The sequence below is a fragment of the Quercus robur genome, chromosome 12 (assembly GCF_932294415.1).
Source record: "Quercus robur chromosome 12, dhQueRobu3.1, whole genome shotgun sequence".
Taxonomy (NCBI): domain Eukaryota; kingdom Viridiplantae; phylum Streptophyta; class Magnoliopsida; order Fagales; family Fagaceae; genus Quercus; species Quercus robur.
Genome location: NC_065545.1, coordinates 37,124,709 through 37,150,484, shown reverse-complemented (window position 1 = coordinate 37,150,484; position 25,776 = coordinate 37,124,709). Strand labels below are relative to the sequence as shown.

At 36.4% G+C, this 25,776-nt stretch overlaps 5 protein-coding genes, 1 long non-coding RNA gene and 1 pseudogene across 6 annotated transcripts; 1 reads left to right on the top strand and 6 right to left on the bottom strand.

Moving 5' to 3' along the window:
- Positions 1 to 439: 439 nt before the first annotated feature.
- Positions 440 to 2,293, bottom strand: LOC126708464 (B3 domain-containing transcription factor VRN1-like). Its single transcript, XM_050408258.1, has 4 exons — positions 2,192 to 2,293; positions 1,188 to 1,536; positions 957 to 1,084; positions 440 to 721 (listed from the first exon to the last, which is right to left on the bottom strand). Exons 1-4 carry the CDS (start codon positions 2,291 to 2,293, stop codon positions 440 to 442), a joined length of 861 nt encoding a protein of 286 aa, XP_050264215.1.
- Positions 2,294 to 6,619: 4,326 nt separating this feature from the next.
- On the bottom strand, positions 6,620 to 9,436 carry LOC126708463 (uncharacterized). The gene is made up of 3 exons (XM_050408257.1): positions 9,006 to 9,436; positions 7,173 to 7,857; positions 6,620 to 7,072 (listed from the first exon to the last, which is right to left on the bottom strand). The coding sequence occupies exons 1-3, from the start codon at positions 9,408 to 9,410 to the stop codon at positions 7,023 to 7,025; spliced, it is 1,140 nt and encodes a 379-aa protein (XP_050264214.1). The 5' UTR covers positions 9,411 to 9,436; the 3' UTR covers positions 6,620 to 7,022.
- A 2,293-nt stretch (positions 9,437 to 11,729) lies between these two features.
- Positions 11,730 to 11,840, bottom strand: LOC126710641 (U6 spliceosomal RNA; annotated as a pseudogene).
- A 1,127-nt stretch (positions 11,841 to 12,967) lies between these two features.
- Positions 12,968 to 13,775, bottom strand: LOC126708462 (serine/threonine-protein phosphatase 7 long form homolog). Its single transcript, XM_050408256.1, has 2 exons — positions 13,225 to 13,775; positions 12,968 to 13,052 (listed from the first exon to the last, which is right to left on the bottom strand). Exons 1-2 carry the CDS (start codon positions 13,773 to 13,775, stop codon positions 12,968 to 12,970), a joined length of 636 nt encoding a protein of 211 aa, XP_050264213.1.
- Positions 13,776 to 13,852: 77 nt separating this feature from the next.
- On the bottom strand, positions 13,853 to 15,027 carry LOC126709111 (uncharacterized). Its single transcript, XR_007649316.1, has 3 exons — positions 14,625 to 15,027; positions 14,066 to 14,172; positions 13,853 to 13,982 (listed from the first exon to the last, which is right to left on the bottom strand). It is a non-coding gene; the product is annotated as an uncharacterized LOC126709111 (long non-coding RNA).
- Positions 15,028 to 17,283: 2,256 nt separating this feature from the next.
- On the top strand, positions 17,284 to 19,944 carry LOC126708461 (uncharacterized). The gene is made up of 2 exons (XM_050408255.1): positions 17,284 to 18,493; positions 18,719 to 19,944. The coding sequence occupies exons 1-2, from the start codon at positions 17,284 to 17,286 to the stop codon at positions 19,942 to 19,944; spliced, it is 2,436 nt and encodes an 811-aa protein (XP_050264212.1).
- A 1,132-nt stretch (positions 19,945 to 21,076) lies between these two features.
- On the bottom strand, positions 21,077 to 21,687 carry LOC126708460 (putative dehydration-responsive element-binding protein 2H). The gene is made up of 2 exons (XM_050408254.1): positions 21,486 to 21,687; positions 21,077 to 21,318 (listed from the first exon to the last, which is right to left on the bottom strand). The coding sequence occupies exons 1-2, from the start codon at positions 21,685 to 21,687 to the stop codon at positions 21,077 to 21,079; spliced, it is 444 nt and encodes a 147-aa protein (XP_050264211.1).
- Positions 21,688 to 25,776: the final 4,089 nt, after the last annotated feature.

The window sequence follows — 25,776 nt, the reverse complement described above, 5'->3', positions numbered from 1 at the left end:
CTCACTTATTTTATAAACATCTAAATTTGCAAACATCTATAATAATGACTACAAATTATTGCACATGGTGTTATTGTATTAAAGTGTTACAATATATACAAAACATACAACAATGTCATCTGAAAAGAACAAAATCCTATATCCATAACAATGTTGACCCCCCTAAAATAAAATCCAAGAGTCGCCATGCAAAAAAGGCCAAAATCCAAACAAAACCGTAGAAAAAAATACAGCATCACATTCATTTTAAAATACATATGAAAGTTCATCATAGTAATTAAAAATTTCCCAAGAGTGAAACTCTAAACATCACAAAAGTACCCAATCAATAAACTTGCAAACTGGGATGAACAAAATAGGGATGAATAGTAAAGTTGCAAAGTAAACACACTCTAAACATCACATAATATTATCATCACTTTGCATCCACCCTAACCACTTAGTCTTGGCACTTGAAAATGTGGACGTTTAACACAACACCGTCCCTCATAATCAGCTCAAATACGCAAACATCTCCTACTTGCAAACTATTTTCCCTCACAAACGCAGACCAACCAGCTGATACGACACATGATGAACCCCCACTTCGTTCATAAATGTATAGCTTCACAGGCCATAATCGGTCCACAATCTGGAGCTTGACAGGGAGTATACTTGCTTTGGTGTAGTCCTTGGTAAACCCGTCTCTTGGTAAGTAGTTGATAATGTGTTGGGGTAAACTCTGTACAAGGAACAATAATAGATAGTTAACAAATATATTCCAGCAACAAGTATCTAATTGATCTACATCTTTTCACCTAAAAACACAAATAAGAAAAAATCATTACCAACAAAATGTCCAGCCACAAGTATCTAGTGTGACAATCTTTCTAATTGATCTATGAAAAATGACAGTTAATGGGAGTTGCATTTCTAAATTACAAAAATATTCCATTTTACTGAAGCTAAAAGCTTACCGCACGATCCTTGCCATTAATGTAGGATGGACGCATGGTAACAGTGAAAAGGGGATTTTCTGATTTAAAAGCATTGGCTATAACAAGATTTTTAGCTACACCACCGTCTTTCTTAGGATGGGCTGATCCTGAAAGAAGTTGAAAATACGAAGTCATGCACATAAAATTAATAGAGCAGAAGCTAAACAAATCAAGCAGTTGCTTACAAAAGTGTAACATTCAAACATGAACCCTCTCCCCTATAAAAGTGTTTGATGATTTCAACAGAGCTGTCATCACTCTCATCATCTTCGATCCTATGATGTACATGTTGTTCGTCGTCTAAAGTATAGTCTATTTCTGTTGCAGTGGCATCAAATATGAGTACATGAAACTGTGAATTTCCTTCATATTTGAAAACCAGCAAGTGCCCCACGGCTACACCATGAGAGCTTGCAAATTCGGACCAACCATTTTGAAACCAAACCCCCCCAGCATGTTGTGCCAACTTGACTTTCCATTTTCTACCATTTGGAATAGTGAGAAAGGCCATATCTGACAGGTCCACTCCAAATTTCTGCACGAACTTATCTGGAATCCGCTGTAAAAAGAATCTCCATAACATAAATGCAGGCTAGGGAAATAAACACATGCAATCAATCCTTATACACAATGCTAGAAAATAAAAGTTTGAATGACCCTCTTATACTTCTTAGTTACAGCCCCCCACCCCCACACAAAAAAGAAAACAAAATCAAACAAAATAAAATGTAATCCTGCAACATTGACGTTATATTTAATAGCTATAACAGTAACAACTCTTATGAATTTTGAAACCAATTTATACAACCTAATCTTATAACCAAAATAACCATCAACCTCTACACTTTTACATTTCTCTGTTGTTGTTGAAATGTAAAAATTTTGGGGAAATGTTGTACATTTGACAGGTCCACTGCAAAAGAATATATATTAAACTGTGAATTTCCTTCATATTTTTCCTCAATCTCTACCATGCGGTTATATCCCTGTTCCATTTTTTGTTCATATCTACTTGTACGATGCAAAAGTACTCTGTTATGTGACTGTGTTCTTCTTAAAGTGTAACCTATGTATTGCAAAATGAAAGTTTTTCTGACTACATGTAACAAATGTACATATTTCAACAATCACAAATAAAGAAGATGAAGTGTTCGAAGTGTATTAGCATATGATTTTCAGACAATGATAGAATTTATAAATTTGAGCATACTTACAAGCTTTCCTTCCTGAACAGCATTCTGCAGAATAATCTTGAAAAAGTGTGGGGACCGATCAGCAGGACCATCGTCGTTGTCTCTCCGCCATTGAGAAGCCATTGTTCTGGTTCTCCAAACTTTCGCTGAGAAGAAGTTGAACAGTTGCTGCTTCGTACGTTTGAGCACTAAATAGTGGGTTGGTCATACACATAACCCGACTATTCAGAAATCGAGTTATGTGTACTGGGACTAAAAGGAGTCCATGCTGTGCGCAGTGTATCTCAGAGGAATCCATGTTGTGTGTGGTGGTTTGGAAGTCCATTTGAAGTAACTCGATATCCTGAACATCAGGTTAAAGTAGAATTACTCGATACCCAAGAAATCGAGTTATATGGGACTAACTCGCTTATAAAGAAATCGAGTTAAGTTACATGGGAAATTGGGAATAACTCGGCAACAATTGTAGACAACGGTCTTCAACGTATCTCGATTCTATATATATCGAGTTCTTCTCAACAGAACTCGGTAACCACTAAATCGAGTTACGTTGACTGGGCTTCCTGAGCCAGCCCAGATAGTTGGACTGGTCCAGAGGCAGTCCAAGAGGAATCTAAGTGGAGACAACGGCCTTCAACGTATCTCGATGCTATATAGATCGAGTTACTCTCAACATAACTCGGTAACGAGGAAATCGAGTTAAGTTGACTGGGCTTCCTGCACCAGCCCAGATATTTGGACTGGTCCAGAGGCAGTCCAAGAGGAATCTAAGTGGAGACAACGGTCTTCAACGTATCTCGATTCTATATATATCGAGTTCCTCTCAACAGAACTCGGTAACCACTAAATCGAGTTACGTTGACTGGGCTTCCTGAGCCAGCCCAGATAGTTGGACTGGTCCAGAGGCAGTCCAAGAGGAATCTAAGTGGAGACAACGGTCTTCAACGTATCTCGATTCTATATATATCGAGTTACTCTCAACATAACTCGGTAACGACGAAATCGAGTTAAGTTGACTGGGCTTCCTGCACCAGCCCAGATATTTGGACTGGTCCAGAGGCAGTCCAAGAGGAATCTAAGTGGAGACAACGGTCTTCAACGTATCTCGATTCTATATATATCGAGTTACTCTCAACATAACTCGGTAAGGGGAAATCGAGTTAAGTTGACTGGGCTTCCTGCACCAGCCCAGATATTTGGACTGGTCCAGATACAGTCCAAGAGGAATCTCCAACGTAACTCGGTACCCTATAAATCGAGTTATGTGGAAGGTAACTCGGATATCTAGAAATCGAGTAACTCAGATACTTGACAATTGAGAGTGGATACAGTCGTAGGGGGTTGAAAATGGACTGCAACGTAACTCGTTATCTAGAAAATCGAGTTTCATTTAGTATAACCTTTCTACTTGTAGTTTTGCTTGCTACTTGCACTGTTCACACGCATTCAGTATCGTGCTTATTCATGGTTAAAGTGGACCTGCTGACAACCATGCTGTGAACAACAAGTCATCCATACAAATCATAACCAACCACATCCATCAGTAACATTCCCCCATTTGCATTACGCGAATGAAAAAATCATCCATATATACAAGCTTATTTGTAAGTAAAGAGCCTCTAAAGCTAAATCAGTTGATGTACAAAAATAAAAAGTTCCATTTCTGCATTTTAAACAGTCATAGCAATTGTAAGTTGAAACTTGGACAGCATCCGCCAACAATGGTTTTAGGCAAACATGGAGTCATAGCATTTGAGTGACACCTTCTTTTTGTTCTTTTCAGAAGTTGCCTCCTTTCTGAGGAGTAGCCAACACAGAAATTAGTATACAACCCATGGTAATCAATAAATTGAATTGACAAATATAGAAGAGCATTCAAGCTTGCCTGCTTAAATGAGGAGCATCTACAGTTACACCTTGCGGATTGAATACAAATCTGCAGCAAAACATATACAGTTAGGGAAATAGAGACCTCATGAATACTAGAATATGTACACCACAAACAATAAGATTGAAAGAATACTACAAATTACTGCCCACATCTTAATTATAACTCATATAATGTAATATCTAAACATGTAAAGAAGAATAACTTATGATACCCCCTTGTTACTAAGATTTGTAATTCTTACCTGCTACATAGCACCATGGCTTGTTGAAGCCACATTTCGAGTTGGACATGTACGACGGTTATGACCCTCTTGGCGACACAACCCACACTTCAACTTTGGTCCATTCTCAATCCACAATGAGGTTGGCAACTCCCTATCCTCGTCATCCATCTCATTGCGGATTCTCGTGGACTTGGGCCGACCTTTTTCACGGATCAACCGCTGGTTTGGCATTACGGTTCTCCTTTCTGCTGGCTCCGGCCATTCTAACCTATCTTTTAGTGGTTGGAATATAGGCTCATAGCTGTGATAGCGTTCTTCAAGGCGGTAGAAATGATCCATATACTCAGTGGCATCATGGTTGTGTTTGGCACAAACTGCTATCAAGTGGGAACAAGGGATCTTGTTTGCTTCCCATTTGCCGCACGTGCATGTCATGTCTATGAGGGAAACCCTATGGGTGTGATCTCCCCCGCCAGTGTTCAACAGTGAAGACTGTGTCTCCACTGTATATAACCGTTGTTGCGCACTCATCCTTCTAACAATATGGAGCTTCGCCTTCTCTTGATTTTCCTCGAACTTGTCATAGGCAAATAACACAACTCTCAATCATGTGAAGATAAATAGAAAACCAGTCAGATTGGTAATGAATGCCAAAGCATTAGTCCGCTTAGATAAAGTCCGGAAGAACTTCAAATCAAGAATGCTTGCACTTCCGTCAAAAGTGCAAGCATTCCTTTCCCACTAAATACTCCACAAGAGACAAACTCGGTATCATCATGTCTAAATTTTTTAGCAATCAAACCATGTAAAGCACTAAACATATGAGGATTACCCATGTCAACAGTTTGGTCAATTAATGCCAACTTATACATCAGAAGTCTTATTAAATGCTTCTTCCACTTCTAACTTATAGGAAGCTCAAAGAAAATATGTTTGATGATCACCAAACAAACATGTAAGAAGAAAATTTTACAGCATCGTTAGTTTGCAAAATCTACAATTATTTTCATTCCCACATGATTTCAACACATTGCAGATAAGGATATATATATATATATATATATATATATATAAAGCACAATGAAGGCAAATAAATGGAAAAAATACCTGTATGCCCAACAAAAGTATGTGTACATTTGCTTCCTCTCCAAAGTTTTAAAGTTGTATCAATTGAACCTAAAATCGTGGTAGCATAAAAATGAACCCCATAAGTTCATAGTGAAAGACATTCGTAGTTGATAATGCATTCCAATCTGATGTAACCAATTCCAACTACCAACAAAATCTAAAACAATATCTAGCAGAACAGTCATCTACTTAATCATATTATACCTGTAACAAGCTCGCCTGAAGGCAGCTTTATGAGTGCTTGGATTGCTGCCTTATGAGCCTCCCAGGATTCTGAAGGTTGGCCACTTCTCCAACGTCTTAATGTGCTGTGGTGAAGGAGACATTAGATACTAACCGAAAATTATTGAGAAAAATGCATATACCTTTGTAAGCATAGATAATAATTCAAACCCAAAAAACGGCAATACACAAACAATAAAAGTAACATTCAAACAGTATGCAAATTTTTCATTAATGCCTCCATCATTTCATTAAAGCAAATGATGGACAAGATTTGATTCATTGGCCAATGACACACACAACATATATATATATATATATATATACTGAAAATCATAAAATAAGAAGGCTAATTGATGAAAAAATCAATAATCAATTAAATGTTTCTCATTGGGTTCCCAATTTGCTACCAAAATGAAAAGGTAATATATACAATGATAAATAACAATTACAAACCCCAAGAAGCAAAAGGAACAAAACATGCACACATAACTAAGATTTTTGCCGTTTTCAGCTTTGGGTAAGTTATATTGTGAGCTGCTCTAGAACAATGCTAGAAAAAAATATAAATTCTATTCTCCAAAGTTCCTACTAACGAACTTGTAATCAAATGTACACAGATCTAATCATTCTAGAGAGGAGGGGATTTAAAGGAGATTAAAATTAATAAAATGGGAAGGAGGATGTACCAATCTAGGAATTGTAGGGAAGGCGAATCAGAAAATTAGGAGAGAGACACATACCTAGCCAAGCATTGTAGAGACTCGGATAAATGATTTGCTACAAAGGAGTTGGTTCTGCCATTGATCCGCATAAACTTCGTCATCAAACTCTTTTACAGAAAGTATCAAATTACTTCTTCTTGCTTATCAACAATACCACACATTTGTTTCTCACAAAACTAACAAAAATAAAAAAACAAATTACTCTCTTACAACCCACTTTACTGTAGCTAACAACATACAAAAACACAAGAAAGTTTGGCTTCAAATGAATACCAATCCAGACATTTGTCAAATTGCAATCAAAACTCCAAGTGCAGAAAAACTTCCTAATACATCAATAAATACAATACGCCTTATGGGTTTTCTCCAAAATATCAATTTCTTGACAACAAACACATTGACAGCCAGTATTCTCCCCAAGCAATGATCCAGAAATAGATGCACAGCCACCAAGATTCTCCCCAATTAGTAGAACATTTTGCATGCTTATTCCAGTCACCTATACACATGAAGAATAAGCACACAAGGACAATCCAGCTCAATGGCCTTTTCGTGTCCACCATTGCAGTTAGGTCTAAAAAAAAAAATACGACTTTAGAAGAAAAGTGAAACGTAACTATGCAGTCACCTATAGGCAGGAAGTATAAGCATACACTAAGGCATTTAATGATCTTTTCGTTTCCGCCCATATGCCCTGACAGGTCTAATCTTACCTGTTTCATCAGACACAACAGCATAATTAAATTAACATAATCAATCAAATGCACAGTACAAGTAGCTCAAGAAGATGGGAAGTGTAGACGAAGTACATACCATCACCGGTCCCGCAATCGGGAGCATGCGCACGCGGGCGTCGCGATCTCCGCAAAGCCTCCACCGGCTCAATGTCCTCAGCCGGTATCTGCTCAATCTGTACAGCCTCTCCGTGGGCGGTTTGAGATGGAGCTGACATGGTGGGGTCCACTTGCACTAGAGGTGGGGTGGGCATGCCTGGTGTGGGGACAAATATGCATCCACCATCATGGGCAGATCCACTGAAAACTGGGGGCGACATACGAGGAGGGCCCTCAAAGTCCGTGCTAGCACCATGGGATGTAGTGTGGGCTGGAACAGTGCCCTGATGATCGACGCTATGGGATGGCCCAGCACCATCGCCAGGCGTGCATCGCGGTGTCCTGCCGTCGTCATCAGACAGTACCCAATCAGTGCCAAGCCATGCCTCTTCTACACCCTCCTCATTCCCTTCCTCGTAGATGGGAGCCGACTCAGTCGTACGGCTGCGACCAGCTTGACCACCTCCACGATGTCCACCCCCACGAGACCCACCACGTTGCCCGCCACGAACTGGGGCCTGTCTATCAATGTCAACTGCTTCTGCAAGCGCATTCGCCAATTTAAGTCGGCCTAGCTCCTCCACAAGCTCTAGTGTAAATGTAAGGTCAGTGTGCATGTCAGAACCTTCATCGCACCTCGGTATAGACCTAATCATCGTCCGAACCTACAAAACAAGGGCGTCATAAAAGCAAGAACGCAAGTATGATGCAAAACTTGGATAAATCTGTTCCAAAATCAAAAGAAAAAGTAGCAAACATAGCTAATGAAATCCTTATATTACTTATAATTATGAAGCATCTTTAAAAAGACAGTGTATAAAAATAGGGGTTGGCCCCCCCTGTGCAAGAATTTATAGTTCCAACCCAACACTCAAGAGGTTGTATGTTTCCTGTTATGTTTATCGCTACGCAATCTAAACATTGAGATAATACTTCTAAAAAACACGTATAGTTGGTTGTACATAAGTTCAATCTTAGCATAAGTGAAAATATCAGAATTTCACTTCTGTATCTAGGCTTCACGAGATTTACAACTCCATTAATATCACATTGCAATCAGGACACATATTTTGAAGTTATTATTTCCTAACGTACACGCCCAAATCAAATGAATTGAAAATATCAAACGCAAGCTTCAAGTTTCAATTAAGGGAAGTACCAAAAACTTAGAACATATATCATACTTGAATCTAGTATAAATGCACATCTCCTTGCTGCATACTTGCAAGATTTTAAATGACCTTTAAGCTGTTGGGAATTGCATTCTACCAACAGTTTAGTAAGGGACTTCCCAATCCTAGAGGTAATATCTATCAAGGAATATGTAATACATTAATCAGTCCTGGAGGAAAGGCTATCTAAACTATCATGAAATGCGAATTTATCACTACTACACAGAGTTGCACCGTCCATTTTAAAGTACAAGCCAACCAAAAACAAAAAAAAATAAAAAAAAAATAAAATAAAATACAATAAAACCCAACCCAACCTACCCTTTTTAAAAGTTGAATGTAATTATATGAACAAAGGTGTGGTCATCATTAGTCATTGCCCATTAACCATTCCTCATGCAAACAAATTGGATCAAGACAAATTCAGTTTGTTATGAACAACTTAAATCATGCAGTATTTTGACTTTAAAACATAATGACATGTCATGCAGTATTTTTTCACTTTAAAACAAAATGACAGAGAAACTTATAGAGATGTAACAACAATAACTATTGTGGACTTCAAAATATGCATGATAAATCTGCTGAGGATATTTAATCCAACAATGGTTTCATCCATAAAATAGGAATTGTTGCCTCACCATGAGTTCCCAATACGCAGACTCTGGTGTTATGTACCGCCTTGTGTGGCGATTGTACCACATCATGTACTCAACGAGATACGTATCATCATCGTCTAGGAGATCGGACCCGCGAACTACATTCACTCGGTTGGCCCATTGCCGAATAAAGGGATCATGTTCTACCTCCCAGTTCTTCTCCCATTTACCCTGAAGGGATATCTTGTGAAGGGTAGTCGACGTATCCACGACACTTGGAACTGGTTGCTTCATCCCAAACTGACGGAGGACTCGCTCAGGATGATGCCACTCCACTATCCAAAAGAATATCAACGGCACCTCGGCCCTCCAAATATGCTGCCCAGCAGTGCAATACGCAGGTAGGGAGCCTAGCGTATGCGTGTACGGCTCCCATACAATCTGCATAAGTAGATTATGTTTGTGATAGTGAGACATCATACTAATTTAACATTATGTAGGTGATATGTAATATGCAAAGCATGGAATTTCTAGCTTCTAGTCGTACACAAAATCTTCAGGGATTATTGGGCAGAAACTAAAAGAACAACAAAATTGACCTGCAAAAAATATTAAAAGATCTAGGTTGTTCATGTCCACCATTTTCAGCCCCATGTTCATATGCTGGACAGGGTTCAAAGCTAACTGACACCATCAAATACTAGGGTTTTCAATCTGAACCAAACTTAGAGGAGGGTACTACAGCATCCTTATGGCTGTAAGATGAATCCAAGTTGATGATTTCGCAAAATCTTTTTATCGTAATAGAAATATTGTGCTACATTAATTGCATTAGTCATTAACAATGTTTCAATGAATGAGAACAAAATGACTATTATAAGGTCTGATGAAGACATTGCATTTCAAGTACCACTTTATATTGCAAGAAATGGAAGCTATGTAAATTATTACATGGTATAATCCTCATCAAATACTGTTATTATATTTCTATGTAAATATATATTTCTTATAAATTTTAGTGTTGGAAATTACGTAAGCCTTTTAGTTATCTCAAACTAATCATGTCAATGTCTAAAATTACATTCCTCTTGAAGAATATGGTGATCAGCATATTTTGCACGCTTCTAAAATTATATGAATAAAGTACTCGTTAATAATCCATAGCTTTTAATAATTTTAGGACTATTAAGGCAGCTAAAGTGGGGACAACTTAAGGAGTTGCATGCTGCAATTAAATTGTGCTCTCCAACTTTGGTGCAAGGAGCACGAACTAACTTTTCATTTAGGTCAACAACAAGAGGTAATGTGTCAAGCGTCTTTATGTTTTCTCATATATCACTGATTAACAATTATTTGTTTCTTTAAACTTAGGCCATTGTTTTCCAAGAAGACAATCGAGGCTGTGCATATTCAAAATATACCACTTGAATACGTAAATCGAAGTCAAACAGTATTCTACTAGACTGTAAAAATATAACCTTCAATTCAGCAAAGGTAATTTATAACGTACAATGTAACAATGTTTTTTGCATCACAATAACAATTTTTGTAATCCTGGATACCCCTATGTTAGAAGAAGAAATACTAAATTGTCTACTTATTAGGCAGAGCAATAACTATGGTTTTAAGCTCATAACATTTTATTAATTAATTACAAGTGATTTCACAAGCTTAATCACAAACCGTACAAGCTTAAATTACAAACCACCTGCAGCACCAGTGGCACCAATGAATTGTAAAGAGCTTAGATTCACATTGACTACCTATGAAAACACCATCAACTAGAACATCCCAAACAGATGTTTAGATAACATAAAAGTTTATATTAACCTTAGATGGTCACTTAATACTAAATATTGCTATGTTCTGTCACAGGGGTAGTGAAATGCATAAACTCCAAACATTAGTAAGTTTTTGAAGGCAAAGCAACAATTGAGACTATCTTCGGTGCTCACTCTGGCATCCTAAACAACCCCAAATCTCACAAAGGGTTTAACCTATACCCTGGACTCTCGAGTTCCTACTGGGAGGGCACTAATGGCTTTGTATTTTGGAAATTTCACAGTGTGGACCCAAGCAATGACAACCATCCAGCATTGGACAAGGACAAGCTATGGCAATGGCTTAGCCTATGGTCACTCTATGACATTCAAGTCAGAGTAACTCCATCCTTTAGTTTGCTTAATTTCAAATTTCAATGAAAGCCAGAGAAGTGATCATGTGTTTTACGGGCCAATGATCAATAATGTCATCATTCCCTCTGTTTCTGTACTTAGGCCAAAAATGCAAACTTGGGTTATATTTTTGCTCTCATGTCATGATTACACAATAATTAGATAAAATTTTCGTAGTTTAACATTTGCAGCTTTCCCAACGTTCTAAATTTAAAGAATTTTATCATTTTATGAGATTTAACAGCCAACTATATTACAACAGTGAAGAGCAGCTCTAACTCAACAAATTTAATTCAACGAAAATCTGGAATATAATTGTGGTAATATCTAAGTCAACCACCAAAACTATAGCGAATCCAGAAGGTGTGAAATATTAATAAGCTTCAACAGTTCTAAAAAAAATTTCTATTTTAAAGCTTTAATATTGAAGTATAACAACTATCAAAGATTCAAACTCTCTCTAAAAGAATTATGAGCACAAGTCTGGGCTAACCTGTTGAGCAAGACTCCAAAACGCATGTAAAGAAGCAGAAAGTGCAAAAACAACGAAGAAGACAGTGAAGCAGAATTCACACAAGGATTAGGGAAAGAAAAAAATTTGGACCATTTCTCGATTTATGCGTGTCATCCTTGCGCAGGGGCCATGCGTTTTGAAAATATCATTTGTATTCTAATATGCCTTGATTCCCTTGTTCTGAAAAGACCCATATTTGTCAAGTTTATAGTTAGAAATTTGTTGTTTAGAATTTAATTGACCATGGTGGTTCTGCGTTTACAATCATTCGCCTTATATAAAGTCTTAAGAAATATTGTTTTGAAAATTTTTAGTTCATTTTCATAGCAGGCTAAAAGTTCTATTTTCTCATGTTAAGTAGGTTGAAACGGTGTATAATAACATAATCAGAAAATGAACACAAACTTTTGATTCAGTTAGTAGCTGGAAAGAATTTAAAGATGTCATCGTCAGTTTCGAAGATGCATCATTAAAATCAAATGAATTACTTGAGCACACAAATACAACCAAAGACAAATCTGATCATCTTTGGTATACTATTAGGTAAATTCATTTCTCATTGAATTATAACCAATTACATAATCCAATATGTGCGTCTTCTCTTCATTGCATCAGCTTAATGACAATTGTAACAATTGGTGGAGTTTTTGTTTTTTGGTTGCAACACAAGTTTGAACTCACTGCCTTGCACTAAACGAAGACTTCATGCTCAATGTTTTGCGCATGTTGCACATGCTTCAAACATCTTGGAAAAGGGACAATTTATTCTGTGTTTTTTTTTTTTTTTTTTTCCGTGTAAATCACAAACGTTTCCGTACATAATGAAGAATATAGCCAAATTCTACTTTATATATATATGACTAAATTTATATATAACCCATTGATTTAACCCAACTTAACCTGAGTCATGTTAGTTGGGTTGCATAGGAAAAAACCCTTCAATCCAACCCAATTTGGAAAAAACCCTTTGATTTAACATTCAAGAATTTTTTACTTTTGTTTTACTTTATGTAAGGACAAGCAAGTATTCATGCAGGTGCTACAAATGGAAGTTCTAATGTGAAGTACTTCACGATGGACATTCCAATTGAGTTAAATGATGGGATGGAAATCCAAGTACCAAACAAAATGATTGGATGGTATTATGAAATCAACTCATTCCTACAACAATCCAAGAATTCAAAATAATATAAAATTGAGGGAAACGAAAATAAAAGCATGTGCGGTGCATTTGAGGAAAACGTGCTCGGCCCGTAGTTATAAGAATTGAGGGAAACGTGGTCATAAGAATTCAAACTAAATTAACCGAATACCTGCTAGGCCCGTACTGTAGCCAGTGACGCCCGGTACGCAGCAAGGACGTGTGTGGCATGCTCTGCGGTGCATTTTGGCCCGCTCCACCTACCAAACATGAGATGTCGACAAATGCTCATTACTGAACCTTACATTTAACAAACTTTGCTTTTATATTTCACATCCATATACTAAGCATTGATAAGTTTCTTTCGTTTGTTAGTTTGGCATATTTTTAATTATATGAAAGAGACAAATAACGAGAACTCAATGAACGTACCTAATGGCAAGGGGCCCTGAGTGCACTGGCGGTAGAGGCGGCCTCACAACAGGGCATAATTGTGGGAACCTTGAATAGGCCCATAGCTGCACCAACAAGAGTGCTCCTCCAATCTGCATCGCATCCTTCTTCGATGCACCACAAAGTTGCCTATACAGCCAGGCCAATGCTGCACTACCCCAGCTATACCGTCTCGCATTGCTGATTGGGTTGAGCAACTGCAGAGGCAGCAGTGAGACCCGGTCCGCAGACCTGTCCATGAACAAGAGGGCCCCCATCCGTACAAGGAGGTGGTAGCGGGCATATTGCTGCACGACTTTGTCAGCAGCGTCCACAACTAAGGGAGCGGCAAACTGTGCATCAAGCCAGGTGTATCTTATCCTCGCCCCAGCAAGGGTAGACTTGTTTGAGTTTGGTATCGGGGGTGGAGGTTTATGGCCCAACAACTGTTCGCACAGCTCACTCCATTTGTAGTCTGTCTTCCCAGTGACAGGCAACCCATCCACCGGAAGCCCCAGCATCACCTCCATATCTTGCAAGGTGATACCCATTTCTCCATGGGGTAAGTGGAACGTGTGCGTCTCCGGACGCCACCGCTCAACCAACGCCGTGATCAAGGCGTGGTCAACCTCCATATCAGGAACCTTGAATAAACCAGTCAACCCTGCTGCATCTATGTGTTGCATGATACGTGGATCTAACCCACCCTGTGGCAATACACATTTACGGCGTCGAACCTTTATCATGCCAGGCGCCTCCTGCACACGGACGAGTATTCTGTTAGGAGATTAAACACGAGGTAATTATAAAACAAACATGTATTAATAATACTACTACATACCTCGTCAGCGGCGCACCTCCAAAGTGGACTTGACCGATGATTCGGCTGCTGGGCCAACTGGGTATCCACATCGGGTCCAGGCCGCACTCTATCTAGTGCCTGCATATCTGACATGGCAGCAAATACATTGTTAGCAATTTTCTAACAAGTAAACCACATTTAATATAAAATAAAAGCATAGATTCAGTAAGACATTATATTTTGAGCACAAGATTTTCAACATCACTTCTTAAATAAATAAGAACTTGCCATAAAAAAAATTATTTCAGAACTATTTAAATCACTTCTTAAAGCTTCGGATAATTATTAATTAACTATTTATGAAAATATAAGTTATAACACCACTCGATTTGCCAAAACCCCTCATCAAAACCCCAAGCACATTTAAACTCATTAATGAGAAAATCATCATTGCAGCATATAAAAGACAACAAAATTCTCATCTTCATTAGTAAATTTACTACTTCCTTAAGTTTCAACAAAATAATCAAAATCCCACACAAAACGCAACCTAACATTAACCAACGTCAGAAAATATTTCAGAGGGAGAGGACCGTACCTGTAATCAGCGGCGGCGGGAACCAACGACGACTGATGGAGACTCGAGGAAGAGTGGGGAAGCCTGATCGCAGAGCGAGAGAGACAGAGTGTGGAGAGAGAGTGATGGCAGAGAGCGAGGGAAAGAGAGTGTACAGAGAGAGTGAGTGACTGAATAGCGTTGTGAGACGTTAGGGTCCTATTGATTCAAACCGCTGAACATAACTCGATTTCCAGTTTCCCGAGTTATGGCCGTCTACACAAACATTTTTTTATTCGGGAAAATTCGAAAGGTCAGACTAACTCGACTATAATAATATCGAGTTATTCATTAAAACTCGATTTCTATATTGTCGAGTTACAAAAGAGGGGCAATTCCCTATTTAGTTTCAGAAAGAGGGCAAACGAATGTTTAATTTCGAGAAAAAGGGTATTTGCCCATTTTCTCCTAAAGAAGACCAAATGATACTATTGAATTACTAAACTTTTGACAATATGTCATATAATTAAAATACTCCTAGACCATTAGTTGAATTGTCAATTTGTTTAAACAACTTTTCTCTATTATCATACTATTGATGAATTTGAATTATGTCCCCTTCCCATCCCCATACTCCTCCCCCTTTTGTTTTTTGAAGCCAAATAATCGAATAAAGTGAGTATAGAATGAAATCATTCATGATTCGATAAGTTTAAGTTCTAACCTCCAGATACATGGTCCATTGTCATGTAAAAGAAATTTAGAGACAGGTAATATGGCTGGAGCAATGAATATATGTATCAATAAAAGCAAAGCCACTAGTCAACATGGTCCTACTGAACTACTTGAAGGCTGGGCTTAAGGTTATTTAAAAAAAATAAGCCCAACCTAATAATAAAAGAAAAAATAACTGGTCTTAGCCGCATCACCAACCATGGGAATGATTATTCAGAGTTAAACGCAAACTCCACCATATATATAGCAATTACAGAAACACATTAACAGGCAATTATAGAAACATATAGAAACCAATCAGCTAAGAAGAAAAAATATCTGGCACAATTTACATCCTATAAAAGGGAAAACAAAAATCTCCTGATTTCTTTTTTGTTTTTAATTAAACATATCTGGGCACAACTTGATATAATCATAGGCATAATTACTTCTTGCAATATATAATATGGACATAAATAATTATTCGCATAATTATAGATGATCAAAATAATTAAATTGTTAAAACAACTTTATTTTGAAGTTCTTGACACTCTTTAAAATAGGATTTTTGTTGAAGTAATATTTTAAATTTCCTAACTTTTAATTAAATTAAACCACCTGAAAATTTAATAAACTGTTTTTTAATTTTGGTAATAGGTTTAGTTGGGTGGCTTGGGCCACATCGCCTGGCAAATGTAAGAATAACTACTTATATATTGCAAGAAGTACTTAACTTTGGATTTTTTTTTTTTTTTTTTAAGTAAATGGTTTATGTCCAATATATTATTATTAGGTCATACAAAAATTTATGTCTATTTTACATACTCACTTTACAAAACACTTTATATCAAATTATCTATTTTACACTATGTTTCATTAAAATATCAATATTTCTTGATTTTTTTTATTGTTTCTCTTTATTTACACACAACAATCATGATCCGTTCTCTTCATTTATCTTCAAGATATGTAAATAATAATAATAATAATAATAATAATAATAATAATAATAATAATTATAAGTACAAAATGAATAATATCAATGTAAATTTACACAATTAATATAAAAACTTGTAAATTTACATAATTATACATTAACGAATGTGGGGGTTATTTTTAAGAAAAATTGTGAATTTAACACATTTTTTCTATTATACACCCACTGATATGAGTGCTTCTTAATTTATATTTCCAACATTATGGACATAAAATCACAATCTAAGCTTGGCGAAATGAGGATCATAAAAATCCCAGCAGGATGACACTCACTTAGAAACATACAATTGGGCCAATAAGTTAGAATATTATATGAAAATAATTAGAAGACTTGGACATACTCTTTTATATATATAAAATATGGGCAGAATTAATTAGCTTGGCTAAACATGCTAAAACAATGGATAATGATTCAATAATGCTAATGTATTGGCTTGGATAGCATGAGTACTTGAATGTTCAATATGAATTTGCCCAAAATGAAATAAATAGAAAAAAAAAAATGGGCAAGAGAAATCTCCCAAATGAGGAAAGGCACGTACAAAATGTTGTTGGTCATGACATTGAAATATTTATCCCAATTTAAAATATTAATTAACCATCATTATCAAAAGAGTAGTGTTGAAGGTACTCCTACCAGTTTTATTATATTAAACTTACAAACGTAGGTGTCACTAATCATAAAGAGACTATTCAATTATGAGGTAGTTAAAGTTCATTAATTATAATTGTCACATTAGTTTGTAAGCTTTATATAATAAAACTTGTAAAGTCTGGTTAACAAGTGCCTTTAGGGCATTTATTAATAGACCATTTTAAGAAAGTTTTAAACTACTTTTATAGAAATGTAAAAAATTATTAAAAAATTCAATTACTTTTTTTTATTCCCATAAAAAATTTATAAAAATAATTCCTAAACCAATACTTCAAGGCTTCTATTAGACCGGTTGAGGAAGTGGTGCAGCTTATTAGACCGGTTGTAACACCTGAGATGAATGCCAACCTGATTGGGTCTTTTTCTAGAGAGGAAGTGGAGCTTGCTCTAAGGCAAATGGCTCCCCTTAAAGCTCCAAGACCCGATGGCATGCCTCCTATTTTTTTCCAAAAATTTTGGAATATTATTGGAGATGAGGTGGTTGAAGCAGTCCTCTCATGTTTGAACACTGGAACCATTATGCCAGGTTTGAATCATACCTTTATCTCCCTTATACCTAAAGTTAAAAATCCTGAGTATGTTACTGAATTTCGCCCTATTGCTCTTTGTAATATTTTGTATAAGCTTGTGTCAAAAGTGCTTGCTAACAGATTGAAAAAGGTTTTGCCTCATATCATATCAGATTTTCAAAGCGCCTTTCAATCAAATAAGGCGATATCTGATAATATCCTTGTGGCCTTTGAACTACTTCATCACATGACGAGGAAGAAATCAGGAAAAATGGGATACATGGCTCTAAAGTTAGACATGAGCAAGGCATACGATAGGTTGGAATGGAATTTCCTTCAACGGACTATGGAGAAAATGGGTTTTCACCCAAGATGGGTTGGATGGATTATGGAGTGCATTAAGTCAGTGACATACTCGGTGTTGATAAATGGCGAACCTAAGGGCCACATTATTCCGACTAGAGGTATTCGCCAAGGGGATCCCCTATCCCCCTACCTCTTTCTTTTATGCTCTGAAGGTTTGACTAGTCTCATTGAGCAAGCGGTGAATGAAAGACATATTGAGGGTCTCTCTCTTTGTAAACATGGGCCAAAGATCTCTCACCTTTTCTTTGCAGATGACAGCCTCCTGTTTTGTCGAGCAAGGGTAGAAGATGTGATAAAAATCCAAGAGGTTTTGGTGAAGTATGAAGTGGCATCGGGTCAAAAAATAAATTCTGATAAAACTACCATCTTTTTCAGCAAGAATGTTCCTATGTCTACTAAGGAACAAGTGCAAAATTTGTTGAGGGTTCCTGAAATCAGAGAGTATGAGAAATATCTGGGTTTGCCGGCAGTTGTGGGGCGCAACAAAAGGGCTAGCTTAAACTATATTAAAGACCGAGTGTGGGGTAAGTTACAAGGTTGGAAGGAAAAATTGCTTTCACAAGCGGGTAAGGAAGTTTTGTTGAAAGCGGTAGTACAAGCCATTCCAACTTTTGCTATGAGTTGCTTCCGACTACCGGTTGGCCTTTGTCAAGATATTGAAATGCTCATTCGTAAGTTTTGGTGGGGTCAAAAGGGTGATAGGAGGAAAATTCATTGGAAAAAGTGGGAGGTGTTGTGCAAACCAAAGATGGAAGGAGGGATAGGTTTTAAGGACCTATGCAAGTTCAACGAAGCAATGTTAGCAAAACATGTGTGGAGGTTGCTGCATGATACGGAGTCATTATTTTATAAGGTTTTCAAAACGAAGTATTTTCCCAACTGCTCTCTGTTTGAAGCCAAATCTTCCTCGAGCTCCTTCGCATGGAAGAGCATTCTTTGGGCAAGAAAATTAGTTCAGACAGGGGCGCGATGGAGAGTGGGTGATGGGCAGTCAATTAGGATTTTCCAAGATGCTTGGTTACCATCTGACAGTGGCAAGGTCTCCTCTCCTCCATCTGATTTTGGTCCGGATGCAAAGGTAGCAATGCTCATAAACCCAGTCACCGGGTGGTGGAATACCCATCTAATTGATCGCCACTTCTACCCACCTGATGCAAAGCTCATTAAATCCCTTCCTCTGTGTTCAATCCCTCAATCTGATGTGCTAATCTGGCCGAAGGAGAAAACAGGGACTTATTCAGTGAAATCTGGTTATAAGCTTCTATGTGAGTGGCAAACTGAGGAGTTGAATCAACCTCGAATTGCTGATATTGACAGGAACTTTTGGAGTAGTATTTGGAAGATAAATGTCCCAGGAAAGATAAAACATTTTATTTGGAAAGCTTGCTCTAACTCACTACCGACAAAGGAAAATTTGATGAAGCGGAAAGTAGTGCAAGATACAGTGTGTCAACGTTGCTCAAATGATTCAGAGGATGTGGTACACTCGTTGTGGAGCTGTGAAGGTTTAAGGGAGGTGTGGAACGGGGAGTTTGGGTGGGTATACAGCGCTGGAATCCAATGGACTTCCTTCTCTGAAATTCTGAAGTTTGTTCAGACAAGACCACACTCAGTTGCTCTCTTCGCAGCTACAGCATGGTCAGTTTGGTATCATAGAAACAAGCTCCGGTTGGGTGAAGCTTCCATTCCGTTGGGACAGATCAGGAGATTTGCTCGAGACTACATCCGTAATTTTAAAACTCTGACCAGTAAACCTTCTGCACCAGCTCGCACTGCTCCTCGAGGATGGCGTCCACCTGCAAATGATTTTTGGAAGATAAACTTTGATGGTGCAAATTTTGGTGAGTCCGACGAAGCTGGCATTGGTGTGATTATTCGAGATTGCAGGGGCGAAGTTAAGGCTGCTCTTTCTGAGAAGATAAAAAAGCCTCCTATAGTGGATATTCTGGAACTAATGGCTGCAAAGAGAGCGATGACTTTCTCCCTTGAAACAGGAACTTATAGAGCTTTGTTTGAAGGAGATTCTGCCTCAGTGATCAAAGCAATTCAGCTTGGGGGCTGGGAATTCGCGCAGGGGGGTCACCTCATCCACGACATCTCTACATTAAAAAACTCTTTTTAGAGTATTTCTTTCTCTCATGTTGTACGGCAAGGTAATGCAGTTGCACATGCCTTGGCCCAGAGAGCTAGACATTCTTTTCCGTTGTCTGTCTGGGTGGAGCATGTTCCACAGGACATTGCTTCTTTCTTTTTGCATGACCTTGGTTCTTCTTAATATAAAGCATTGGCATGGTTTTCTTTCTCAAAAAAAAAAAAAAAAGGCTTCTATTAACTTTTCCCAAACTTATAATACCTTTAGCATTTTCCTTATCATAACCCAATTTGGTTTAGCAATAGTGACTGGGGTAAAATTCTCCCTCGAACTTGGAAACTTAATCAGAAAATTAGAAGTTATGGAAAATTGATTGGAATATTGAAAACCCCATATATATTCCATAAATTATTTACTAAGAAGTGACTTCAATATTTAGTAATTATATCTTGTACATTAAAAAAAAGTGTGTGTTTGTGTATATTTATATAGGGTTGAGTTCAAGTTACACCTGATATTACTCTAAGCAATATTACACCACCCAATAACTTGTTATAGAATTTATATTTTGAAATCCTACTGTTGAATTTCATGTTTTATATGTTTTTAACATTCTTGTCAATTTTCATGTCAATTGGATATTATTTACTATTTGATCCATAAATACATATTTTATGCATTATTTTAAACTACAAAAATTTGAATTTGAACAATTAATTGATGACATGACTATTAATCTTTGATCACCATGAAAATTTGCAAGCATGGAGAATATACGAAGATAGTGTAATCTAACGGTGGATTTGTCAAAATTCGCATCTAATTAAAAAATATTGAGTGGTATAACATTGCTTAGAGTTGTACCAGGTGTAACTTGAACCCAACCCATATATATATATACACACACATTTTCTAATCCATTGAATTTAAGTAAATTCAACAGTAAAAAAAACACTCATTAATGCTGATATTTTGATTAAAAATTCACTTATTATCCCTTATTTATGACATTCCATACCTATTTCTATAACCAAAATAAGTCTATCTCTCTTTCTCCTTAACCTCTCTCCTCCACTGCATGATATATAGAAGACCACTAAATTGATGGATACCAATAAGAGCACTTAAGTAATATAAATATCCTTTAATTGTTTGTGTTTTGTTAGTGGAGATGATCACCATCATAACCAAAACTCAGTTCTGAATCTGTGAAGCCAAGAGAATCATTGTCTAATAGTGCCATAAGTTCTTGCACATCAAGAAACTCATTTTCAAAACAACCTAGAAAGTGGTCTAGTCTACTATTCTCAGAATAACTTGTTACACCAGACTCATCCTCTACCAAACTAGGCCTGGTAGTAGACTTACTTGTACTGGGCATGGTAGTAGAGTCATCAACAGAACCTCAAATTCCACAGGAGTAGGACTGGATATAGTAGAAATAGACTCCGGAAAGTTGAGTCATGCATAGGCACCATACATCACCCTAGTAGCTTCATTGTAAGCAGAGGCAGCATCAACTGCATTATCAAAAGTCCCAAGTCAAAGTCTTTTTCCTTTGTTAGGCTCACGAATCTCTGCAACCCATTTACCCCAAGTCCTTTGCCTAACCCCTCTATAATTGCAAAGTGTCTCAGGCCCTCCTTTTCCTTTCATACACCCCTTCTTCGATCCCATGGCCGAAAGTTTACGTGCACATTTGGCCTCAACACTAGAAGACTCAAGCTGAGCATTATAGTCTCTCCACTTGGCCAATGTTTCAGCCACAGACATAAACATTCCATCACCTCTACTCTTCCTTTTCTTTCAAGATCCCATGGCCACACCTTGATCACACTATAGGAAATTGGTTCTATTGCAACGGCCACAAAACGCCGCAAAACTCCTTAAAAAAAAATGTTGCAATAGGTTTTGCAGCGTTTTCTTGTAACACTTTTCTGACCGCTGCAATAGAACTGTAGCAATATCCCTATTGCAATGTTTAATAGAAATGCCACAATACATTTTTACCTTTAAAAAGTTTTCATTACAATGGTCCAAAAAACACTTCAATAAACCTTAAATTCATTTATTCAAAATGCAATGTAACGGTTCTAAAAAATGTTGCAATAAATAATCTATTGCAACGTTTTTAAAAAATGCTATTACATATATATATTGCAGCGTTTTTAAAACTGCTACAATAGATATATATTGTAGCATTTTGTTAAACGCTGCCATACACAAAAATTTTCAAATTGTAATTATAAAAACAATACTCCTGTGTAAACCAATATTCATCCATAATCAAATAATTAAATTTTAAGCACAGTACTCCAAATATTAAATTGAAATAAATGTTCACATTTGTTTTGTTTTGGGTTTTCAGAGCATTGTTTGAGAGTGTGTGCAAGCAAAGCCACATACTTATAGACTTCTTTTTGTGTTGTGTGTAGTTTATGCTACAAAGGAATCAATTTATCATATGACATGGAGCTTTCTAGTTGTTTTGTCGCGATTCTAACCTCAACTTTTCACCACATTTCATTTCTTCAGTTGATCCGAAATCTTGACTATACCAAAGTGTCTCTTTATTACTTCCCACCCTATTCGTTTCCTACTTCTCCTGAGATTTTTTACATCTTAAAGGGAAAACAAAAATCTCCTGATTTTTTTACTTCTTGCTATAATCATAGGCATAATTAGTTGCTTCTTGCAATATATAATATGGACATAATTATATCAAAAAATAAAAAATATATTCGTATAATTATAGGTGATCAAAATAATTAAATTAAAACAATTTTTTTGTGAAATTCACGAAACTCTTTAAAATAGAATTTTTGTTGAAGTAACATTTTAAATTTCCTAACCTAATTAATTGCTTTTTATTTTGGTAATACAATTTTGTATTAAAAGCAAACTATTTTCATAATGAATTTTAGTTAAATTACAAAATTCCACAATACAACATAATGTAGCACATTTATTTATTTTTTTTTTTTTGAGAAACATGTAGCACATTTATTGATACAATATGATGTGCGATAATTTTTTTTTTTTTGGATAAAATGATGTACAATAATTTGATAATACATTTAGTTGGGTGGCTTGGCTACTTGGGTCACATTGCCTGGTGAACGAATGTAGGAGTAACCACTTAACTTAACAACTTAGTTTTTTTTTTGTAATTCTTTTTCCTTTTGTGTGTGTGTGTTTGTTTCTCACAAAAAAAAAAAAAAAAAAAAAAAAAAAACACTAATGGTGAAACAAGCTCTTATAATTTATAAAAACTTATAACTGTAACATGTTATTAATTCATATTCCCAACGTTATAGACATGAAATCACAATCAAAGCTTGGTAAAATGAGGATCATAAAACTCACATAGCAGCATACAATTGGGTCCAATAAATATATTATATGAAAATAATTAGAAGACTTGGGCATAATTAATTATCTATAATAATTTAATTGGTTTTGTAGGGATATTGGGCCTAGGAGCTTATTATCTATGTATATATTGAGCCTGAGGCCCAAGCCAAGGACGAGGGTTCGTCCGAGGAGGAATCAACATTGCGAAGGGAGTCCTTATTAGAAAATGAAAAAAATTAGTTTTGGTCATAATGGCCCAAGAGGTTGTGCCAGTTAGTTTTGGTCATAATGGCCTAGGAGCTTGTGCCGAGGATGAATGCCTCCTCGGCTAACCCAATCCGAAGTTCGTAGAGGTGGTTTGCCATCCAGAGTGACATTCTAGGAAGTTCCATTGGTACGAGTAAACATTGCAAAACATGGGACAGGGGGGAGTCCTAAAATATCTAAGGAGAAAGTTACTACCACCGCATTAAATACTCTGCAACTAACTCTCAAGCCGCATTAATGTGGAGGTGATACCTGAACAGTAGTTTTCAGCCTTACAGCTACTACCTAAAGATTTTAGGAAGGTGCTGATGGGACAAGGATCAAGCACCAACCATCTGGCCTGCACGTGGAGGGTAAGGATGAAAGAAGAAGAGAGTATAAAAGGAGAAGGGAGCAATGGGAACAGAGATCGAAAAATGAAGAGTGAAACACTGTAGCAATCAGGAATCAAATTTGTAACCAAACTTGTGAGAAATATATAAGAACTGATCTTCTCAGATTGTGCTGATGATGATTTTCTCTAGTTTAAAACAATCTAGCTACTTGTTCTTATCATTTGAATCTACTTTATTTGTTGTCCACTTCATTTTATCCCAATTTTCCAACCCACTCTCTATAAATTCATTGTTTTAGGTTGTTTGGCTTAGATCCATCCATCTTTTGGGCCAGGGATCCAAATCTGGTCCTTATAGGTCTCATCAACCATTCTATTTTCCAAACAAAATTATTTTTAAAAAATTAAGATGATGGTGATATGATTTTCAACATCATATCATACCCTTGTTTTTTTCCTTTTCTTTCTATAATGCATTATGTTTATATGTTAATTAAATTCTTGTATCTTACGGCAGGAACGGATTTTGTAGTTCATGATCTCTTTTTTTTTTTTTCCTCATATTTTTTCAATTTCGATGGATTTGATAAATGGCTGTATTCATTTAACAAAGCATGGATTTTGTAGGTCATGTTTACAAAGCATTTTTTTTTTAATGGAATACAAAGCATGTTTATGACTTCTTAAATACACAAATGGGACTGTCACTTTTCTCCTTAAACTCATCACTCTCCATTATCATTAGTTCTTAACTACACAAATATGGGAGCTGTTTTGACAATCTATTATTGTTTTTGTGATTTCACATTTGCTAGCATGAATTCTTGGGCTTGACATATCACACGTACCTCATGACTTTTTTTTGGCCAAGAGTGAAATATGAGTTGTTGCTTGCAACTAAGATATGTTTTTAATAGTGAGTTCAAATTAGCTCAACTAGTAAAGTCTCTAATGGTTTAATAAGAGATTTGGGGTTCAATCTCCGCTTATACCAAAAACCGATTAATGTCTTGACCTAATGATATGTGGCTGTCTGAATTTCATTAAAAAAAAATCAAGTTACATACGTAACATATGTCTTTTCTTTGAACCCCGTTTTTAAGTATTTTGTGTTTTCTTTTATGAAAAATTGTAAATATATGAAAGCGAACTACACAAGTTAAAACAATCTCTAAAAAAAAAAAAGTTTTTAATAGCTTATTCTTTTTATATATTGCTACACATCTTCATGTGGTGTTACTTAATACATTTATTGGCAGGTGTTTAATGCCATATATATTAACTTGAGCATAGATGAATATATTCATTTAATATCGCCAAATATACTTGTTTGGACTTGCTTCGTACTCTCTCCAAATTTACATTTACTTGTATATGCCTCCTGGTTCAAATTACGTATGCATGAATACTCTCTCATTAACTTGTATTGCTATTTGCTACACATCTTCTTATGATATTGCTTGTCGCATCTATTGGCATAAATTTAATGCCAAAAATATTAACCCTTAACTTGGACATTGACAAATTTATATTCATTTAATCTTGATAAATATGTTTGTTTAATCTTACTAAATCTAGTTCCTTTATTTCATAATGCCTCATAGCCTAACATATCTCCTCCCATTTACTTCATAATTTAAAATTACTTACACGCAAAATTATTATTTTCATTAATTCATTATTTTTATCACTCGTTATATAATTATTAATCATTAATTTTTTTACTAGTAGAAAAAGCAACTATAGCAGCCAATGGGTGTACCATTGGAGTGGATGTCGAACTTGACTATCCAAAAGAAACCCGAGTCTAGCCATTGGCTTATGAAAACACGACATATGTCACGGCCAAAAACATCAAGAAAACTTGAATTACTTTAAAATGAGCTTGAAGAAGAAATGGCTAGGAG